Genomic DNA, 18,545 nt, shown 5'->3' on the forward strand with positions numbered 1-18,545 from the left:
AGCAATTGAGGATAACTTCTGAAATGAGTGATTAAAAAGCCCCTTTCACAGACGCTTTATTGGTTTATCCACCGTGCTGCCATGTTGGACTGAGGGATCGTTGTTGCTGTAGGAGTTCGGGATGAAAGTTTATATTGTGCAGTTTACCGATTATTGAGAAGTTTAAACTGCAGTCTGTTCGTGGAATAAGAAAATTTGTTTCTGAACCGTTTGCGCACTGAGAAAATACTCCAAGTGCACTATTTGTGGAATGCAGTTCCAGGAGGAACCGAGTGCAGGCCATGATGATCAGTGATTGCAAATATTTTACATAAAATACTGTCTTACAATACAGCGTTTGAATTATTTGGCCTCTTCTCTTGTCAATATGAGTGGACATCCGCCTCAAAGGAGGGTTGCAAATGTCGGTTCTATACTTCTCACTCCACAAGAGAACGAATGTCTTTTCAACTACCTTGGCAGGAAATGCATCGTAAGTTGTGTACACTCTTATGGTCGTCCTATATTCTGTTAAGTTCAAATGAACGCCAATCACGTTGTTTCATTATTACCACTAGATTTTATGTGCAGTGCCGCTGCTGAATGTTTACTTTCATTGCATTGCACTGTAACATTGTTTGGATGCTACACCGCTAAATTACCATCAGTATCTTATCAATACAGGGTTCCTAGAACCATGTAATGTAAATTCCGTTTGAGGTGTCTTGCTGTGATAGAGAAACAGAAGTATCGCTCTCTTAAAATGTGTAATAATGGGATGCTGACAATCCCGCATTGCATCTTGAATTTAAGTAACCCATCGAAGACAGCCTGTTTCCTCGAGCTATGCAGGCCCGGCCAAGTCTGGCTGATTTACAGCTTGTATCAGGAGTCTGAATAAATGCATTAGATATAGGCGACATACCTGCAAATGTTAATTGTAACCACTTACCTAAAACCTAGACTGTAAAAAGGACTGCTCATGTAACTATGTGAGGGGGCATGTGTACTGTTGCTAGCTCCTGCTGTTTCTGACAACCATAACGACAGAAGGCTAATCACTAGTAATATCAGCTTTCAAAATATATAAATCATTTTTCTTAGCTTTCTGTTAGTTAAAGCATCTTTTCTAGTGTTGGTCACACTCTGAACTCTGAACTGTTCTGTACAGAGGTTTCTGAATGATTGGTTGTGGTGGCTTTTTTTTAAAGTTTTTCTAGATTTGGATTTTATATCCAAATGCCACAGATTAAACTTCTAGAAAATTGTTTGGATTCATCTGATACACTTGGGACTAACTGCTCTGTTGGGGATTTGAACTGTTTCCTGCTGTTGTATCCCTGGCAACAATAAAGCACTGACAGACTACATTGTATCGCAAATAATTTTTAAATTATGGTGGAAATCTCATTAGAACAGCCATGTAGGGCATAGCCTACCCTTCCATTAAATAAAATGATTGTCATTAGAGATCATGTAATAAAGATGAAACCCAGGCTATCTGTGTAATTCTGTTGGTTGAATTCAAACACAAGTGCCAAACTGCAGATTGTGTATTAGTGAGTCTGGTGCAGGGAAGAAGGTGACCTATTTGAACATGCTTTCCGAGAGTCCTTATCATGCTTAGCTTAGGGTACAATGTTATAGTCAGTGCACTGTCTGCTTAACTGAGGTGTTTTGTTTTTTTTGTTTGGTTTTTTTTGTAATTGGCGGTAACAGTGCTTAGTCTATAGTCCACCTAGATTTCTTGTCCATGCCTGACTGAGCTGAAGAGGGGATTGTCACCAGAACAGTGTCTGCTGGGGAACCACAGAAAAAAGCCAGGCCATAAATTGGGCTTTAAGGGATGACGCATGATAAATATGACACATGATGGCACAGCCCATTTCCAGAAGTCATGTTCCGAAGTGGTGTTCCGAACCAGCACCGGAATCTGAGGGAAGAGAGTGGATAAAGTCATTTTTCAATTCATCAATGAGTAGCGGGGGTTGGGGGTGGAGGGACAGAGAGGCTAACAGGGACTGTTGTGCACAATCAGCAGTTTTTACAGACAGGAAGTGAACTGATCTCCTCTACCCTGAGTTTTTGTCCCTGAATGAATAAGAGTGTTGAGAGTATGCTGATCTCTGATCAGATTTCCCCATAGTCTCAACCTACAGCTTTAAATAGCCGAAACTGCTGGTAGATTGGTAATTTTTAAAATAAAAAAATGTTTTTTTTAAAAAAAGCACTTTGAAACTGAAATCTCACTGACGCACGAGTTATGCCCATGTTACTTGTTTCTCTGAAGATAAAGAAGGAAATTGTCAAGATTTAAAGCATTTTGCATATTGATGTTTCATAGCCTAGCAGTAATAATTTAACATTCAATAAGTTATTCGTTTATTGAAAAACTTTAAGTTTATGCAGTAAAAGGTAGAAACAGGCTAAATCTCTTTGGACTCGGTGAACTCACTGCAACAGGTTTTTGGAAGTGGTTTATAGATGCATTGGTTTCTCTGTTTTGATTCCTTGGGTCTTACTGAGATAAATGTGACACTTCGTATTGGTCTGAATATTCTAATGCTGAGAGTGTAGTTTTTGAGCATGAAAAAGCTGTTTTCATCTTTTGAGGTGAAGGAAAGCCATGTCTTACTGAAACTGCTGTTAACTCTCTTTGCTGCCTTGTTTTGACATGGGTTTTGCCAAACATTTAGACTTTTGTGAGTGTGTTTGTCTGTGAGTGTGCCCCTGTGTCTCTGAATGTGTGTGTGTGTGTGTAAGCAAATAAACTTATCCATGGAAAATTTCATCTTCTCTGAGCTCTTGGCCTTTCTCCCTTTGACCGCATTGCCAAGAAGCTGGCCTATTTTTCCTTTGGTAACCCATGTCCTGGAGGAGCTCTGTCTGCTCCTCTCTTTCACGTGGATGTAACATAAAGATTCTCATATAGACAGTGTTTTGTAGGGTTGTAATAATTGGATGTTTTGAAAATATTGTTTGTATATTTTTTAGGTTTTTCTGTAAGATTCAGTCCATCTTTAGTTTCAGCAGTTGTAGTTATGAAGTGCTTTTTTTTTATGTTGTAGTTTTGACATCTTTTATAGGCCTGACATTCTCATTCAAACCTTCAAAAACCTCAACATTTCCATTTTTTAAAAACTATTTAATTTGTCTGTTAGAGGAGCAAGCACCGCTTCAAATTTAGGCTATCTTCTGTGTTTAATGCATCATGTTACTGTCACAACACAGCCACTTGTCTCTACATAATAATCAGAAGTGAGGAGAAACACTTGTAAAGTACCTAGACATTTAATTGAAATTATCTTAATTCATATAGTGGCTTTGATTGTTCATTCGATTGATGGAGTTTTGATTGATCAGTACACAATGCAGTACACAATTTTGGTACATGACCAATTTTTGCTCAAACATCTATGAAGATACTATAGTATTATATTTGAGATCAGTCAGTGTACATGAGGGAAAACTACACTATTGTAGTTAGTGATTAGAGATGAGTGGTTTTGACTTTTTTGACATACAATAAATACTGTGTACAAATATTGTTAAAATGTTTGTTTTAAAAAACTACTATATTAAAAATGAAATTCAATAATTGAAGCTTTCGCAATTCATTGTAAAGGTCAAAATTGTAATGTAGACGGAGCATAATTGATTGTGTAGTAGAGTGGAGTGACCTGCTAGTCTACTGGAAACTTGCAGTACCTTTTTACACTTATCTCGCCATGCTGGATGTTTTGTATCAGTAAGGTCTGGTTCTCTTTTTGTAGACTCTGTGTTCAGCAGTGGTTCAGGTATATGCAGCTGACCGGGGTCCGTCCTGGACCAAACGATGCTGTGGTGTGGCTTGCTTGGTGAAAGACAACCCTCAAAGGTCGTATTTCATCCGTGTGTTTGATATCAAGGTGAGGCAGCTACAACCTTTCCTCAGGTTTTATGATTGGACCAGATTATACTGAAATTCTGATCATGAATTTAAACATGTATGCTTAAAAGCATATAGGTTGAGAATAAACATGTTTGCTGGGTTTCATGTGTCACTTTTTCCCATTATTTTGCAGGATGGAAAAACTAAGTTTGAGCAGGAGCTCTACAATAATTTTACAAGCAATAGTTCAAGATCATACTTTATTGCATTTGCAGGAGATGTAAGTCCATTTTTTTAGTCTGCAAAAGGCTTCAGTGAATTATTTTTAGTGGTACTAAAATAGAAAAATATAAATATATTAATAAATATAAATCTGGTCCCCTGGTGGCACTGCTTATTTTGTGTAGCAGGCTTTTTTTTCTCCTAGTCATTATAGAAGTGAAATGTATTGTGTTAAATGTGTAGGACCTTTTGCGCTCTGAACATTTGCTTCAGCTAGCTGACAAGTTGACAGCGTAGTTAATATCGAATGTACTTGTACTGTGGGTAGATACACATGTAAGCATAACCGTTTTAGTCATTTTGAATGCCTTTTCCCTTCTTCTTTTTAATGTTATTATTATTATTATTATTTATTTATTTATTTATTTATTTATTTCTCCAAAGTTACTGCTGATCACCTGTGGTGTGAACTCTCCAGCTCTGAAAATGGAGAGTCTTACTGAGTTTTACTCTTTCAGTCTTGCCAGATCGGCATGAATTTTGCCAGTGAAGAGGAAGCAAAACGATTCCGCAGTGCGCTTAATGAGCTGCTCAGCAGACGACAGAAGAGAACGGGTGAGTAGGCCAGGGGTTCTTTCATTTGGCCTCCTTTTACATTTCTGCTTTCTCTCCTTTCTGCTTCAGTTCAGCTTCACGTAATGTGATTAGCACCTCCACCACCTTGCCTATTGCTTTATAGGTTATTTATGCCTCATATTTAAACACAAAAACTTTTGGCTGTACTTTGTTTACTTTTTTATAATTCACATGCACAAATGTATTTTTACATGTATAGTAATATCTCCTTAACATATGGTTTAATTATTTACACTCTAATTCACTTTCATACTCTTCACTCTTCTATCTCTTCTTGTAGTGGGGATATTAGTGTTTTCTCTTTAGACTGTAGGAAAGGCCTGGTAGTCACCTTGCTTCTCTCTGTGATCCTGCCGTAACCACTGTGCTGACTGCTCCCTCTCGTCTCTGGCTTGAGTCCACTACTTCCTATTCCTTCTGCATGCAGAGCTTTGAAGTTTGAGTTTTTTTTCCCTCCGTGTGGACAGACTTTCAGAGGAATCCCAGTGCTTACCATCACTCATCCTTCCCTTTGGTTACCATTTCCCTGCCTTTGTAGAGTTTGTACATACTAAAACTGGCAGCCTCCTCAGACTTGTGTGTGGGGCTTTGATGTCATGTAAAATGTACTTTTGTTTTCACATTTAGTTTAATTTATTCCTATAAAACAATGCTAACTTATTGTTCTTCCACAATAATGATGCCTTTAGCTTATATGTTTAGATCAAAGGTAGCACCTGATCTTCCTTGTTAAATGTGCTGCAGTATTGATGTCGGCATATGAGCTGAAAGGTCTCTTTATACACTGCGGTCTCAGTGCTCAGGTCACCATCCACAGCAATTGAGTAGAGGCTCAGGGCATCATGACACCTCATTTTCAGCTCTCACTTGGTATCGCTCAGGCTGATCCTTGACAAACTAACCTCACAAAAACCCCACATTAAGACCAACCTGAAATCCCCAATCTGGAATTTGCTCTCTCTTACTACTCATGAGTTATTTTGACAATGTTAATTTTGTTTTGCAGAGAAAAGGCGTGACCCACCAAATGGTATGTCTACTGGTACTTATATTCAATGATCAGTTACTTCTGACTTTCTCATAGCAACTGATTGGTTGTGACTACACTAGCACAAAAACAAGAATGTACAAATGCTTAGCAAATTCTCCTCCATGAAAGCAGATGAAATGTGTGGAGTGCCTTCTTGCACACCTGTGCATGTATAGTACACAGAAACAACACAAACCTGTATATTAAGAGGAAATTGTACTGTGTATGTGTACATTACTGATACATACCCTACATTATCTAATATGCTATAATATTTTGTTACAATTATAATGAGCTAGGTCTTCTGATAATGCATTCTCTTTAATTGAACAAATGTGACAGTGTGGCACATGGAGTATAGTCTTCAGTGTTTTGGTGCTAGCTAGCTTCAGACATCTCAGTGCACTTTACAGTATGCCATAGATTAAAAACAGCTAAATATGGTCTTACCCACCAGTCTTAAAACTGTGCATGTTGTCTCAATAATATAATAGGAAGCAGCTACTAATAGTTATTTGCTGTTATTTCTGTTATGTTGCTGTTACTTGGGGTAATTAGTGCTACTGTTGAATGTTATGCTACCACAATAAGAGAAGGGCACTAGATGTGTGGTTCATAGGTTCAATATTGGCATGCACCTCAAACAAAACATTGATACAGATATTGTTACCCAAAAATTCCACAAAAAGCCCATACTGAGATTCTCCACTCTGTTGATATTGTCCCTTGTGTAGAATAAACGATCTTGAGTAATTTACATTACTGTACTTGCTGTAAAGGTGCTGTGTGTGAAGCCACTGTGTGTGAGCATGCATACAGGGTGTGTGCGTGTGTATGTGGGGTACGTGGGTGAGGGTGTAGGTGGGTGTATGTGAGGGCACGTTCTGTATGTGACCACAGCATGGGTGTGCGCATGTGCCATGTGTGTGCCCTGTATGTGTGGTGTGTTTTCTGTGTGCGTGCTGTGTGCACCCATGCTGTGTTTGTGTATGCACAGTGTTTGTGGTGTGCTTGTGGTTTTCAGTATGGCCAACTCAAGAGTTATTTTCAGAACAGTATTATAAGGTTTCTGCTGAGGTGTATGGAAAAGGCATGAGAACGAGCCCGAACTATCTCAGTAAATGATGACTAATATGTATATGCATGCACATTGATTGTGAGGTACATGTCTGTACCTTACAAACAGGTTCACAGTCAAAAATGCACACTTGTCGATGTGGACTTGTGAAGACTGATTCCAAAAGAACACACTGGATACATGCATCAATTAAATTGTTGAGCTAATCCTGGTTATGCTACTAGCAGGTCCTTTGGTTAGCATATGATTAGCTGGCTGTTTTTTACTAGTATACTTACAAGTTCTCTTTGTACTGGTTTAACTGATATACTGCACAGGATTCTTCTGAGCTGCATCTGAGGACTATTGAGCATCTCTCACCCCAGGGCACTGCTGCAGTGCACATCTGGGTAAATCATAGGCATGTTCAGCAGGATAGCATTCATTTCAGCAGCAAGAAAACAGTTTTGAGCTGTTTGCCATCAAAGAGATACGGTGATAGAGGTTGTAAGAAGTCCAGTTATGTTCAAGGATACAGTAGGGATGTTACAATGCATCAAACAGTTAAACCCTGGACACTTTCAGTAGAGCATGTTAAATTATATGGCTCTCAGACTTGTTAACACGTGAACTGGTATTCTACCTGTGACAGAGGTTTGTGTAAAGGCTTTCTCTATGGAATTTTTTTCAGAACAGTATGCTTATAAAGAGGTTTCTGTTGAACTTCTAGTTCAGTAAATGGTGATTTCTTTCTGCTGATGTATAAAGAAACACCTGATTGTACTTGATATTTGTGTGCATCTGCTTAGAGTTGAATCTTTTTGTGGGAGAGCCCTGAAATCTGGACAGTGGGGTTGTGTAATGCTGAGGCTCTAGTAATTGTTTCTTTAGCATTCTGAAATCTGCAAATACATGCGCCATTTTCCAATGTTTATATATCCAAAACACTAATTGGATGGACATTAATATTATTAACGCATATTCACTGAAATGGTTCAGTTCAGCCTAGTGTCATGGATACAAACCAAAGCATTTATAACTCAGAGTTATAAACAAGAATTATACACTGTAGCTCTCTTCTATGATGATAAGGCTAGGCTTCTCTGCAAACGATCTTAAGTAGGCTGCTTGCTGTAGGTCAAAGGTCTTACCATTTCTGCCCATGAAACATGCTTGACACCCACTTCAGAAAAACTCTACCTGTACTGAAGGTGAACCCTGGGCCCCAACAGGCTTTTCCACATTCCATGCACTAAAATCTGCAATTCAACAACATATTGGCTGATTACTACAGAGGAAATAAAAGCAGCATAAAGTCAGTAGGTTGTATTTCATTGTGTTTAAAGTTTGATTGTGAAGGTCATCTAGCTTAGTCAGGGCATTGTTTGTATGAGTTAGATAAATCATTTGAAGAATAGTTAAACTAAGATGTACATTTTGTGTAACTAAACCTTGTTCCTTCCAAAAGGGTACACCTTTTATTATTCATTCTGCTACAATTGATCAGATTTTGTCATACTGAACCTTGACTGTTTTATGTCACAAACCCATTGCTTGCCAGTTACATTGCTTCCCTGCTCATTGTTATACAAGTGCCTTGGTACTAAAATCAATCCAATATAGTTTTCAACTCTGATAGAATTTCAGTACTTTAGAATTTTTAGGAATGCATGTGAAACACTGTTTGTTGTGGATGGCTTGTGGAACACCCCCTCAGTGTCTCAATGGAAAGAATAAGCTGTTGTTGGAAACACAAATCTCGAGAGCTCGGTCTAGCAAGCAGTACACACTGTATGCTTATGGATATATCTAATTTTACAGAATTTACAATGTAATATTTTTGTGTTTTGTGTGTGTGTGTGTGTGTGTGTGTGTGTGTGTACGCACGCGTGTGTGCACGCTGTGTCTAGGCCCCACGTTGCCAATGGCGACAGTGGACATCAAGAACCCAGAGATCAACAATGTGCGCTTCCACAATAATTCCCACATGAACAACATGGTGCACAGTAGCCTTAACAAGAAGGAGAAAAAGATGAAAGGCAAGAGGAAGAAACTCACAAAGGCTGACATTGGGACTCCAAGCAACTTCCAGTAAGTGTTTTAGGCAACATTCACATTATAAGCCTCACAGTTCAAATGCTATTTTTTTTTGCTCAGATTGGCCTGTCTTGGTTTTTATTAATAATTGAATATGACCTGTATCTGTCCGTAAATTGAATATATCTGTCTTGCATGTCCAAATGGCATGCATGTACTCATTGATACAAAAAATATATTTATGGGACGGCTCAGGATATTAAAACCAACAAAGTGTACATGCTAGTTCCTCATTTATGTATTGTATATTGCTATGGAGGATGGCACAATTTATTAGCAGGTTTATGATCAGGTTGAGAAGGTGAAAAGCCAGATTGCTAGCTTTTGCTGTATCCACAGCTACTGCTGCTATTGCTGCTATACTGCTGCTATACTGCTGCTATTGCTGCTATACTGCTGCTATTGCTGCTATACTGCTGCTATACTGCTGCTATTGCTGCTATACTGCTGCTATACTGCTGCTATTGCTGCTATACTGCTGCTATAGCCCTCTCTACCATTGTTTTTTGCCACACTGCTGATGCTGGCTAATGACAGCAGGACTAAGCACATGCATATATACAAAAAGCCACATGAATTCCTATCTGACCATTTTCATTCAGGGAATTAATTTGCTACATTTTGCAAGCAAAAAAAAAAAAAAAAAATCATGTGTGATACGTTTATAGTCACTTTACAACTGTTTTTACTTAGGTTTCTTGTAGTAGCTTTTGGGTCTGTGTCTGTCTTACTGTGTCTGTGTGTATTAACATGCATTGTGACTTGCCTCTTCCCAGGCACATTGGTCATGTAGGCTGGGATCCCAACACAGGCTTCGACGTGAGTTCCATAACAAGGCGTCACTCTGTCACTTGCGCTCACACTCACATGCATCCATGCTGAAGTAGCCCTCTTTACATCACAATGCTGACCTATGTGGCAGTGGCACGATATAGCATGAATGGCCTTGTGTTCATTCAGGCTGAGCTCAGACATCTGATTCTGTTGTGCAACTTTTCATCCTGTTCAGCAAATGTGTCCCAGTCATATTTACATGAACTACGTTTAGTGCAAAAAGCCACACAGATGTCTGAGCTCAGCCTGGATGAACATACTTTGCATAGTACATATTGTGTGTGTGCTTTACACTTTTGTACTGTATTACATTCTACATAATGTAAGGAAACCTTAGATGCATCTTGAATGCAATTATAATTAATAATATTAACAATAATAATTTATTTAATTATTATTATTATTATTATTATTTAATTATTATTATTTATTATTATTATTCACACAAGTCATTTGACACACATTAGGCCATGAATGTCACTGGTTGTTAAGTGTTAAGTTTTTAAAAAAAGATCCTCACCACAAAGTGCGAGAACAAGTCTAAAGCTGCTTTTCCACATTTTTCAGTGTCTAACTGATATCAATAACATTTACTTTTACAGGTGAATGTTTGAGTTTGCATGAACGCCATATCCAATTTATTCAATGTGTGCAAGTTATTTGTGGAAAAAGCAAGAAAAAACTCAAACGCATGGTCATTGTAAATACCCTTTAAAATCTTATGTCTTTTTGCTTGATCATCTCTTTTAATTTTGTCTATAAAAGAATCTCCTGACTGGATATTTCTCAATTTCAGCTTAATAACCTGGACCCAGAGCTGAAAAATCTGTTTGACATGTGTGGCATCTCTGAAGCACAGCTCAAGGACAAGGAAACGTCTAAAGTCATCTATGACTTCATTGAGAAAAAGGGAGGTGTGGAAGCTGTCAAGAATGAATTGAGGAGACAAGGTGAGCACTCATCCTTGCTTGTACAGTTATAAGCAGATGTAAACCAAGGAAACAACAGTTAAAACAAATAACAGTTAAAAGGCTCTCTCTCACTGGTGAAATTCTAGCACCAAATACCAGGTGATACACTGTCCTGATATACTAAACTGACGGTGACTTTCAGTTATTATTTCTTATAACAAATCCAAAGTCTCAGCAGTGTCACTAGACCTAATGTAATGGGGCACGTACTCAAGTAAAATGTTTCCGTGCTGTATTATAATCATGGGGGTAAAAATCCAATATATAAAATCCAATACTTTACATTTTAACCTGTCTTAAAAGCACAACACAAACATTAGCACCATGTTAATTCACTAAAGGTACTATGTTCATAATGACCCAGCGTCTTTACAAATACTTGAGCAGGTAACATTTTCAGAGCCAGTTTCTGTCAGTTTCTCTGTTAACTATAAAGAGCTGCCAGTAGACATTGCTAGTATTTAAAAGCAGGTTGGCCATGCAGAAGAGAAAGTAATTATAATGTATATATTTTAAGGTTAGCTGCATATAAGGATTGAACCTACCAAAAACACACGTTGGACCACTAAAGAAAAGGCATTCGCTACTTGAGTTAGCTAAGGCATTGGTTATGTTAGCAAGATGGAGCACTACTAACTAGATAACACCAAGCTTGTAAAATTAGAAATATAACCAGTAAACGGCTGATATTGCAAGCTTGTTATCCAGCTATCATGAACTGATGATAATAACAATTATCAAGTAATTCACATATGGTTTTATGTCTCAAGGGAATTATTTCACATGTACATGTGAAAATATTAAAATGAAATGTAAATTACACAAAAAAGACATGGCAATTGTGAGTGCACTCAGACAATGAGAATGGAACAGTTGCAAGAAGAACAGAAAGCATAAAAGCAAATGCTTATCAGGTAGAAGCAGTAAGTGAGTGTAAAATAGAAGGGTAAAAAGCAACAGAACAGGGAGAAGGAGTGAGACTTTTTTATTTAAAAAAAAGAGCATATGCACAATTCCGTCCCTGTGACTGACTGGCAAACAAATGGGTTGGGCTGTGCCCCATAATTCCATGTTTCTATGTAGTCTAGAAACACCCCTGCCCACAAGGCCTGAACCAAAAAGAAGCAGGGCATTGGGTAATTAGTTTGGTTGACTATATATCTTGGCCATTGCTGATCTTTTGTTTATTTAAATACTGCATTCACAGCATAGTTCATGCCTCATACATTAATCATGTACCATAACCCATTACCTAAGGGAACTAGCAACCTTAAAGGAGCTGTATTTCTTTTATTGAGTAACATTTATAATCTATAATATCTGTAATAAATGTATTAAAGTTGATCATTTGCTTTATTGCACCTACTACAGATAACATCACTTACGATAAGGAACTGCATGGATGGTCATAAGTTAGGCCAAACTTTGTGTTAACAGAGAAGTATAAGGCATAGCCTTCACAACTTAGTGGTGGGCAGTGTGCTAGTTTAGATGAGATACTGGTAGAAGTTTGCCATCTGGTAAAAACTTTCAAATATGTTTTTGTATCATGGTTCAGCCAAAGATAATTCAAGTATTTGAATTAAAACATTGTTGCGTGTCAAAAAATTATAGCATTTTGTCCCTTCACATCTTCTGACACATCCTACCTTCTGTGCTGGACATAGATAGTATAAGCAGTGTGCTGTTAGATTTTTGATAAGATTAAAAATTGGCAGTACTTCTCAGATTTTACCGTTTTACCGCTCACCAGTAATTAGTGCTGTCCTGGAACTGTAGCTCGGTAGCTATCTAGTTACATTACATAAGTACTATTAAAAAATATGACTGAACTAGCTCCTCCCTTATTATTAGTGAGGTTTTGTTAGTGTTTTCCTGCAAAATAATATGAACACGATTCCCGCTACTCTCACACATATTTCCTACTGCCTTGTTTGTGAATGCTGATTTTAAATATTGGCTCATCAACCATTGGTAATGTTAGAATGATTTAAATGGATGTTTTAAGGAGATAAAAACATTTAAGCTACAAAACCTGTAACTATAAAATAGTATTCAATTTAGAATTTAGTTCAGTTGTGTGATCTAAATACCTTGTTTTATTTTATTACTTTCATCACAATGGTCTGTTGTCCACCTCATAACAACCAAGCTGATACTATTTCAGACAGTTCCAAATCAAAATTTTCTGGTAAGCAGATATCATATTGGACATCTAAAAACAGGACTGTTATTGTGTCATTATTAAACAATTTGTCCTTTTTAGTGCTTTTCTCTCTAGGTGTTTTCTAAGAACACATGGACAAAAACCAATTCAGCACCGATGAAGCTAGATTTTGATGATTCTGTCTGCACTGAATGTGGAAAAAACACAACACTTACTGAGATGGTCCTGTCTCCTATCTCTAGTAATGGTGTTCCATAAATAGGGAAAATAAAGCTTTACAGAAAGGAGTCAAAGCAGTGAAAAGGCATATTCAGTGCTGAGGGAATGCTCCATGTTTCATATTTGACACATGCGTGTGATCTTCCTTTAGGTCCCCCTAGATGGAGTGGTAGGTGCAGCCCTTTCTTGCTCAAACTAAACTGTCAAAGTCTATTTGCATGTTCTAGCTGTTTTACCTGTCAGGAGATCTGTTGGTGTGCAGTGTTTTGGATTGGGTTTGTTTTCTGGTTTTTGAATGACTTCTCTAAGGTCTTGATATTTGAATGGAAATGCCTGTGTTTACATGCCTGTCCATTTTCCCCACAGTGAACAATTTAAAGTAAATTAATTTGTCTCATAGTGGGTGATCCAATAAAAATTTAGTTTGAGGTAGTTATGATCTAGAATAACTCAACAGAATAAATTAAAGTCCTTAGAGCACTGTTGAAAGCTGTCACTAGAGGTTCAACAATGTTCAGAATCAGTAGAGGAATCCTGAAAATTTATAAGAGAAATTTGGATGAGTTAAAAGGTCTGTCTGGCTAGTTTGGTCCAATATAGTTTAGTCAGCAGCTCCCTGTGGTGGCAAGTTTTTGCTCTGGCTTTCTTTTTCTGTGCTGCGTGCCTTTTGTGCTGACTGTGTAAAACTATATAAATTGACATTTACGTACATGAACAAAAAAATGAGCACCTATTCTTTTAATAATTGTCTTGTTCTTTTTCTCTTTCAGCTCCTCCACCTCCTCCATCACGTGGTGGTCCACCCCCCCCACCCCCTCCACACACATCTGGACCTCCTCCTCCTCCACCACCTGCCCGGGGACGAGGGGCCCCACCACCCCCTCCACCCTCCAGGGCCCCAGCCTCTGCACCTCCACCTCCTCCACCCTCCAGACAAGGCATGGGAGCTCCTCCACCTCCACCTCCAAGTAGGGGACATCCACCACCCCCTCCTCCTGCCCATGCTAGCATACCAGCCCAGGCCCCCCAGTCTCATCCTCCACCCCCACCCCCACCACCATCTGGAGGAAGTGCTCCTCCTCCCCCTCCCCCACCGCCACCTCCCCCTGGACCACCACCCCCACCAGAGGTGAATGGAGGGGGAGAATCAGTGCCCTCACCTATGGGGGGCAAGTCAGCCCTGCTAGAGCAGATTAGAGAGGGTACCCAACTGAGGAAGGTGGAGCAGAGCAACAGGCCAGTGTCGACCACGGGGCGAGACGCCCTGCTTGACCAGATCCGGCAAGGCATTCAGCTCAAAACGGTGCGCATATTTGCATGTTATGCTGTCTTTTTTTTGTTGTTTTTTTTTTTTTTGTTGTTAAGAAAAGGGGATTTTCATTTGGCTTTGTTAGTGTTATATTGTGAATCCACAGAAACCCGAGTAGTAAAATACTTAAGTTATTCTGCCTGGTCATCTCTTGCTGCTTCTCTGAAAAGGACTGAATTGAAACTATAAATTTTTAAAGACATGTTTGTCATTTTTTTTACCTTAAACCATATTTTTATAAAAATGGGACATTGCATCTTCTGACTCAAAAAAAAAACAAAAAACAGAACACAATTAAAATCTGCTTGACCAATCAAAAGTTTGGACATACCTGACGACTTCAGGATATCATAGGTGACTGCCTCCTTAAGATGGTGTAGAGCCAGGAGCAAGCAGGTCTGTCATCAAAGTAAAGAAAGAATCTACAATCTAAGACAGACAGTCATTATTAACACAGCATAACCACATGTGTGTTTATATTGTTTTTTAAATACCTTTACTGTTTTCTAAAATGTAGGAAATAGTAGAGATAAGTTGGTTACTGTGTCCAAACCTTTGACTGAGACTATAAATATATTTACTTATTTTATTCAGTCGGAATTGTTTGCTAATACTTATAAACCCTCTTTTGTGTGCTTGCACATATCCAGGTATCAGATAGTAGTGACTCAGGCCCACCCACTCCTGCTCCATCATCAGGCATTGTTGGAGCACTAATGGAGGTGATGCAGAAGAGGAGCAAAGCCATCCATTCTTCAGGTAAGGGCTGTCTACTATGTCAGCTGTTTTGCAGCTTTGTTTTTAACTCATTCAACTAGTAAAATAATTTTTAATACTATATAGTAAATACATTTCTATTTGTTCCCAGATGAAGATGAGGATGATGATGAAGAAGAAGACTTTGAGGACGATGATGAATGGGATGACTAGTTCTTGTTTCTTTGATAACCCACTCCATAGAATAACAGATACTAAATTCTCACCTTTCCAAATTGTACTCAAATTCTGTATATGTTCTTTCAAATTGCTGTATATTTTTGTTGCCTTTTTTTTATAATTTGTGCAATACCTCATATACTCTGTAAAGCATCGTCATGTATCCTCAGTAAAGTAATCTCCTGGAATAACCATGTGAAATGTAATGCCAGGATGGGTTTGCTTGACTTGATTTGAATGTTTTACCCCTCGTTAATGAGGAAAGGCAGATGGACAGGATCCTCTACATTCTTGTTAATTGTTGATTAATGATCAAAAATGCTATTTTCATACCCTACTTTTCTGTACCTTCGATTTTCTTACTCAAATCCTAGTTTAGCACTCTGCATTTTGGTAAGAGGTTCTTCTATCTGAATATGTAACCCCTCAACCCTCCCACCCACTTCTCTGTTGTTACCTATGTAAATGTAAACTAGGCTGATGTACTTACAGTTGTTACATTTTGCACGATGTCAAGCCCAACACACTACAAGTCAACTCCACATTTGCTACATTGTCACAAATTATTCCCTACAGATATTCCTACCAAGTTGAGTTTTCACTGAACACTGCACATCACATAATAGGCAGAGTTTTGAGATTTTTTTTGTTTTTTGTTTGTTTACTTTCTTGCTTTGTGGTATTACTGAAAAAAAAAAAAATGCTATAGTTCCAAACCGGTGAAGTTGTGAATACAGCTTGCTTCTGGATATGATCATCCTCCTCCAGTAACAAATTTTTATTAAAATCATATCATGAAAAGCATTACACAAAGCATTCAACTTTAAGCCATTAACTAGAAGCTTTTAAAAAGCCAATGCTTGACTGACAACTACATGCAAGGTAAATACAAAGAACCTTTCATTGTGTAGCAATTAATGCTGTTTTAACAGTATTTGTTTGGATTTTGCTGTCCTTCAAGGATTGTGCTGTATTAAAACTATAAAACTGACTTCAAACCTGACAAATGGGTTGGAATATGGAATGAAAACACTAAATTGTATACTTAAATAAATAGAAATATTGGTTCATTTACTGTCATTTGTTATGTTTGCCTTCAAGTTGTAAAGAAGCAGAAACATGGTCATAAAGCAAACACCATATAAACATTTTGACTTGGGTATATGTATCGGTTATTTGTGCCTTGTGATCAGGCAAAGCCAAAAATGTTGAATGTTCTTTTGCATTACTTCAAACTAGATGTATGTTGAAAACTAAAATTGTATAATTGAATCATTTTACATACGTTTATGTGCACAATATAGCAACATTATTCTAATGGAAGTAGCTGAGTAGTATAAATGGAAACTTCTTAATTTTTACTCCACAGAAGATATTGGGACCACTTGGTTGCATAAACCATGCATAAATTAAGGTTTGTAAAAGTTCATATTAAGCAACAGTAGATGTGTATAGAACTTACTGATTAATTTACAATCAATGGTAATGGTAAAGGCAAGCTATTTTGCATACTACCCATTTTTTTAATTTGTGTTTCCTATGCCTATTAACAGTCGAGATTTACAGCAGGTGTAGTAAGAAAGTCATAAGGCCTAAAATCTCAGGTGGTGTCTATTATTGATTCTTCATCTGTTTTTCCCCTCAGTAGTAGTTTTGGCATGCACCAGTTTAATACTTGCAGAGAGATGTAATGCAGATAATGTCATCACATCTGTGTGATGATTCTAAGCATGAATCTTATAATGTATATCAAATTTACATAACTTTCAAAAATTCTAGTACCATCAGTTACAACTTACTAGTACTAAAGTAGTAGAATTAATATTACAATCTTTTTGTATTTTTTTCATCAAAGTTGCCCAAGGTACAACCAAAATATGTGCACTAAAAGTAAAAAACATAATTAATGTTAAATGATCAATTAATCAAATGAGTATTACAATTTCATGTTCGTGTCATATGTGGATCAACAGAGGGAAGAGAGAACTGTTGAGCGTCTTGCTCATTTTTCCATCATATTGATGAGGTAGGACACTGACCTTCAAGAAAAGAGATTTACATGTCAGTTACCTTAATGTAATCTATTTAACTAATTAAAGGTATGTAATGTAATATGTTTAACCAATTAAAGGTATGTACAAGCTCTATAATGGTGTAGGAGATATTACAGTTGCAATCTGAGTTTGTTTCCTTCCACATGATTTATGGTTTAGCACTTTTGAAAAGGGCAAATATAATAATATTTTATATAGTTTGTAACCCACATAAAAATGTCTTTGAATGCACAAAATGTTCATGGTCAGTCTGGCCTGTAGTGGAAAAGAATATTTTCCACTGTAAATTATGGGCATAAAGTAATAGGAACTTTGCATTGTTTCCTTCTTATTGTGAAATTATGACTTCTCCTACATTTCTATATTATTACAAATGACTTGCTAGACCTTGGTAGTAGGTACTTATTAAAGAATATCATGAAGCAAAAACCCACTGGTAAACATCAAGGCTACAAATGCCAGGGTATAGTCTGTAAATAAGTACAAAGATCCATTGAATTCAGGGATGAAGTCTAAAGGATAGATGAGGTAATAAATGACCTGTGATAGAATTAGAAATGGTGGGGTGGGGGGGTGTTACTTCGTTACTGTTCATTTTTTAAGCATATGTTTTAAATATCTGTACTTGAGTATTTGTGACTTCATAGTTTTTACTTATACTCACTACATCATAAGAAAAATCTTTACTTTTTTCTCACTATATTCTTAAGCCAGGCTCAGTACTGAAAATAAATAAATAAATAAATAAATAAATAAATAATTATATTTAAAAAAGAACCTTGAGAACCAGATTCTTCTGAGGAAAAAGAAAACATTCTGGGGCTCTTGTCAGAATGGGATGATGGTCCTCAAGTCTTGTTATTAAAGGTGATACAGTTTTTCTTGGAGATGAGTGTCTGTTTTTTTTATTCAATAACTCCTAAAAATAAACATTAATGTTAATGTTTTATGAGAAAGTGAGGTAGAGGCAAAGAACACCACATGAAGCAGAATGTTATTCCCTCTGCCAAATATATTTCATGTTTTGGATGCTTTGTTGAGTGTTATTTTGTATAATTCCTTTAAAAATTGCATTTATAAAAGAAATCTTTTTTGGAAACTGCAAACTGTTTTTTTTTTATGTAACTCTTTCGTACTCTTTATCCACATGCATTAATTCAGTT

At 37.3% G+C, this 18,545-nt stretch overlaps 1 protein-coding gene across 3 annotated transcripts; it reads left to right on the plus strand.

Moving 5' to 3' along the window:
- The first annotated feature begins 54 nt into the window (after positions 1–54).
- On the plus strand, positions 55–16,398 carry wasla (WASP like actin nucleation promoting factor a). 3 transcript variants are annotated; one of them, XM_027018981.3, is made up of 12 exons: positions 55–472; positions 3,753–3,887; positions 4,044–4,130; positions 4,591–4,687; positions 5,715–5,738; positions 8,706–8,886; positions 9,669–9,711; positions 10,523–10,676; positions 13,235–13,252; positions 13,854–14,386; positions 15,043–15,151; positions 15,261–16,398. In XM_027018981.3, exons 1-12 carry the CDS (start codon positions 368–370, stop codon positions 15,320–15,322), a joined length of 1,548 nt encoding a protein of 515 aa, XP_026874782.1. In that variant the 5' UTR covers positions 55–367; the 3' UTR covers positions 15,323–16,398. The 3 variants fall into 3 exon arrangements, with proteins under 3 accessions (XP_026874782.1, XP_026874789.1, XP_026874797.1); XM_027018988.3 differs by lacking the exon at positions 13,235–13,252; XM_027018996.3 differs by lacking the exon at positions 5,715–5,738.
- Positions 16,399–18,545: the final 2,147 nt, after the last annotated feature.

This window comes from Electrophorus electricus, chromosome 4 (assembly GCF_041902795.1).
Source record: "Electrophorus electricus isolate QZ-2024a chromosome 4, ASM4190279v1, whole genome shotgun sequence".
Lineage (NCBI taxonomy): Eukaryota > Metazoa > Chordata > Actinopteri > Gymnotiformes > Gymnotidae > Electrophorus > Electrophorus electricus.

Excerpts from the sequence above, each read along its gene's own strand:
- wasla (XM_027018981.3), top strand. The coding sequence starts at position 368 with ATGAGTGGACATCCGCCTCAAAGGAGGGTTGCAAATGTCGGTTCTATA. Across the intron at positions 4,688-5,714 it reads CAGACGACAGAAGAGAACGG|AGAAAAGGCGTGACCCACCA; the intron begins GTGAGTAGGCCA and ends TTTGTTTTGCAG. Across the intron at positions 8,887-9,668 it reads GGGACTCCAAGCAACTTCCA|GCACATTGGTCATGTAGGCT; the intron begins GTAAGTGTTTTA and ends GCCTCTTCCCAG.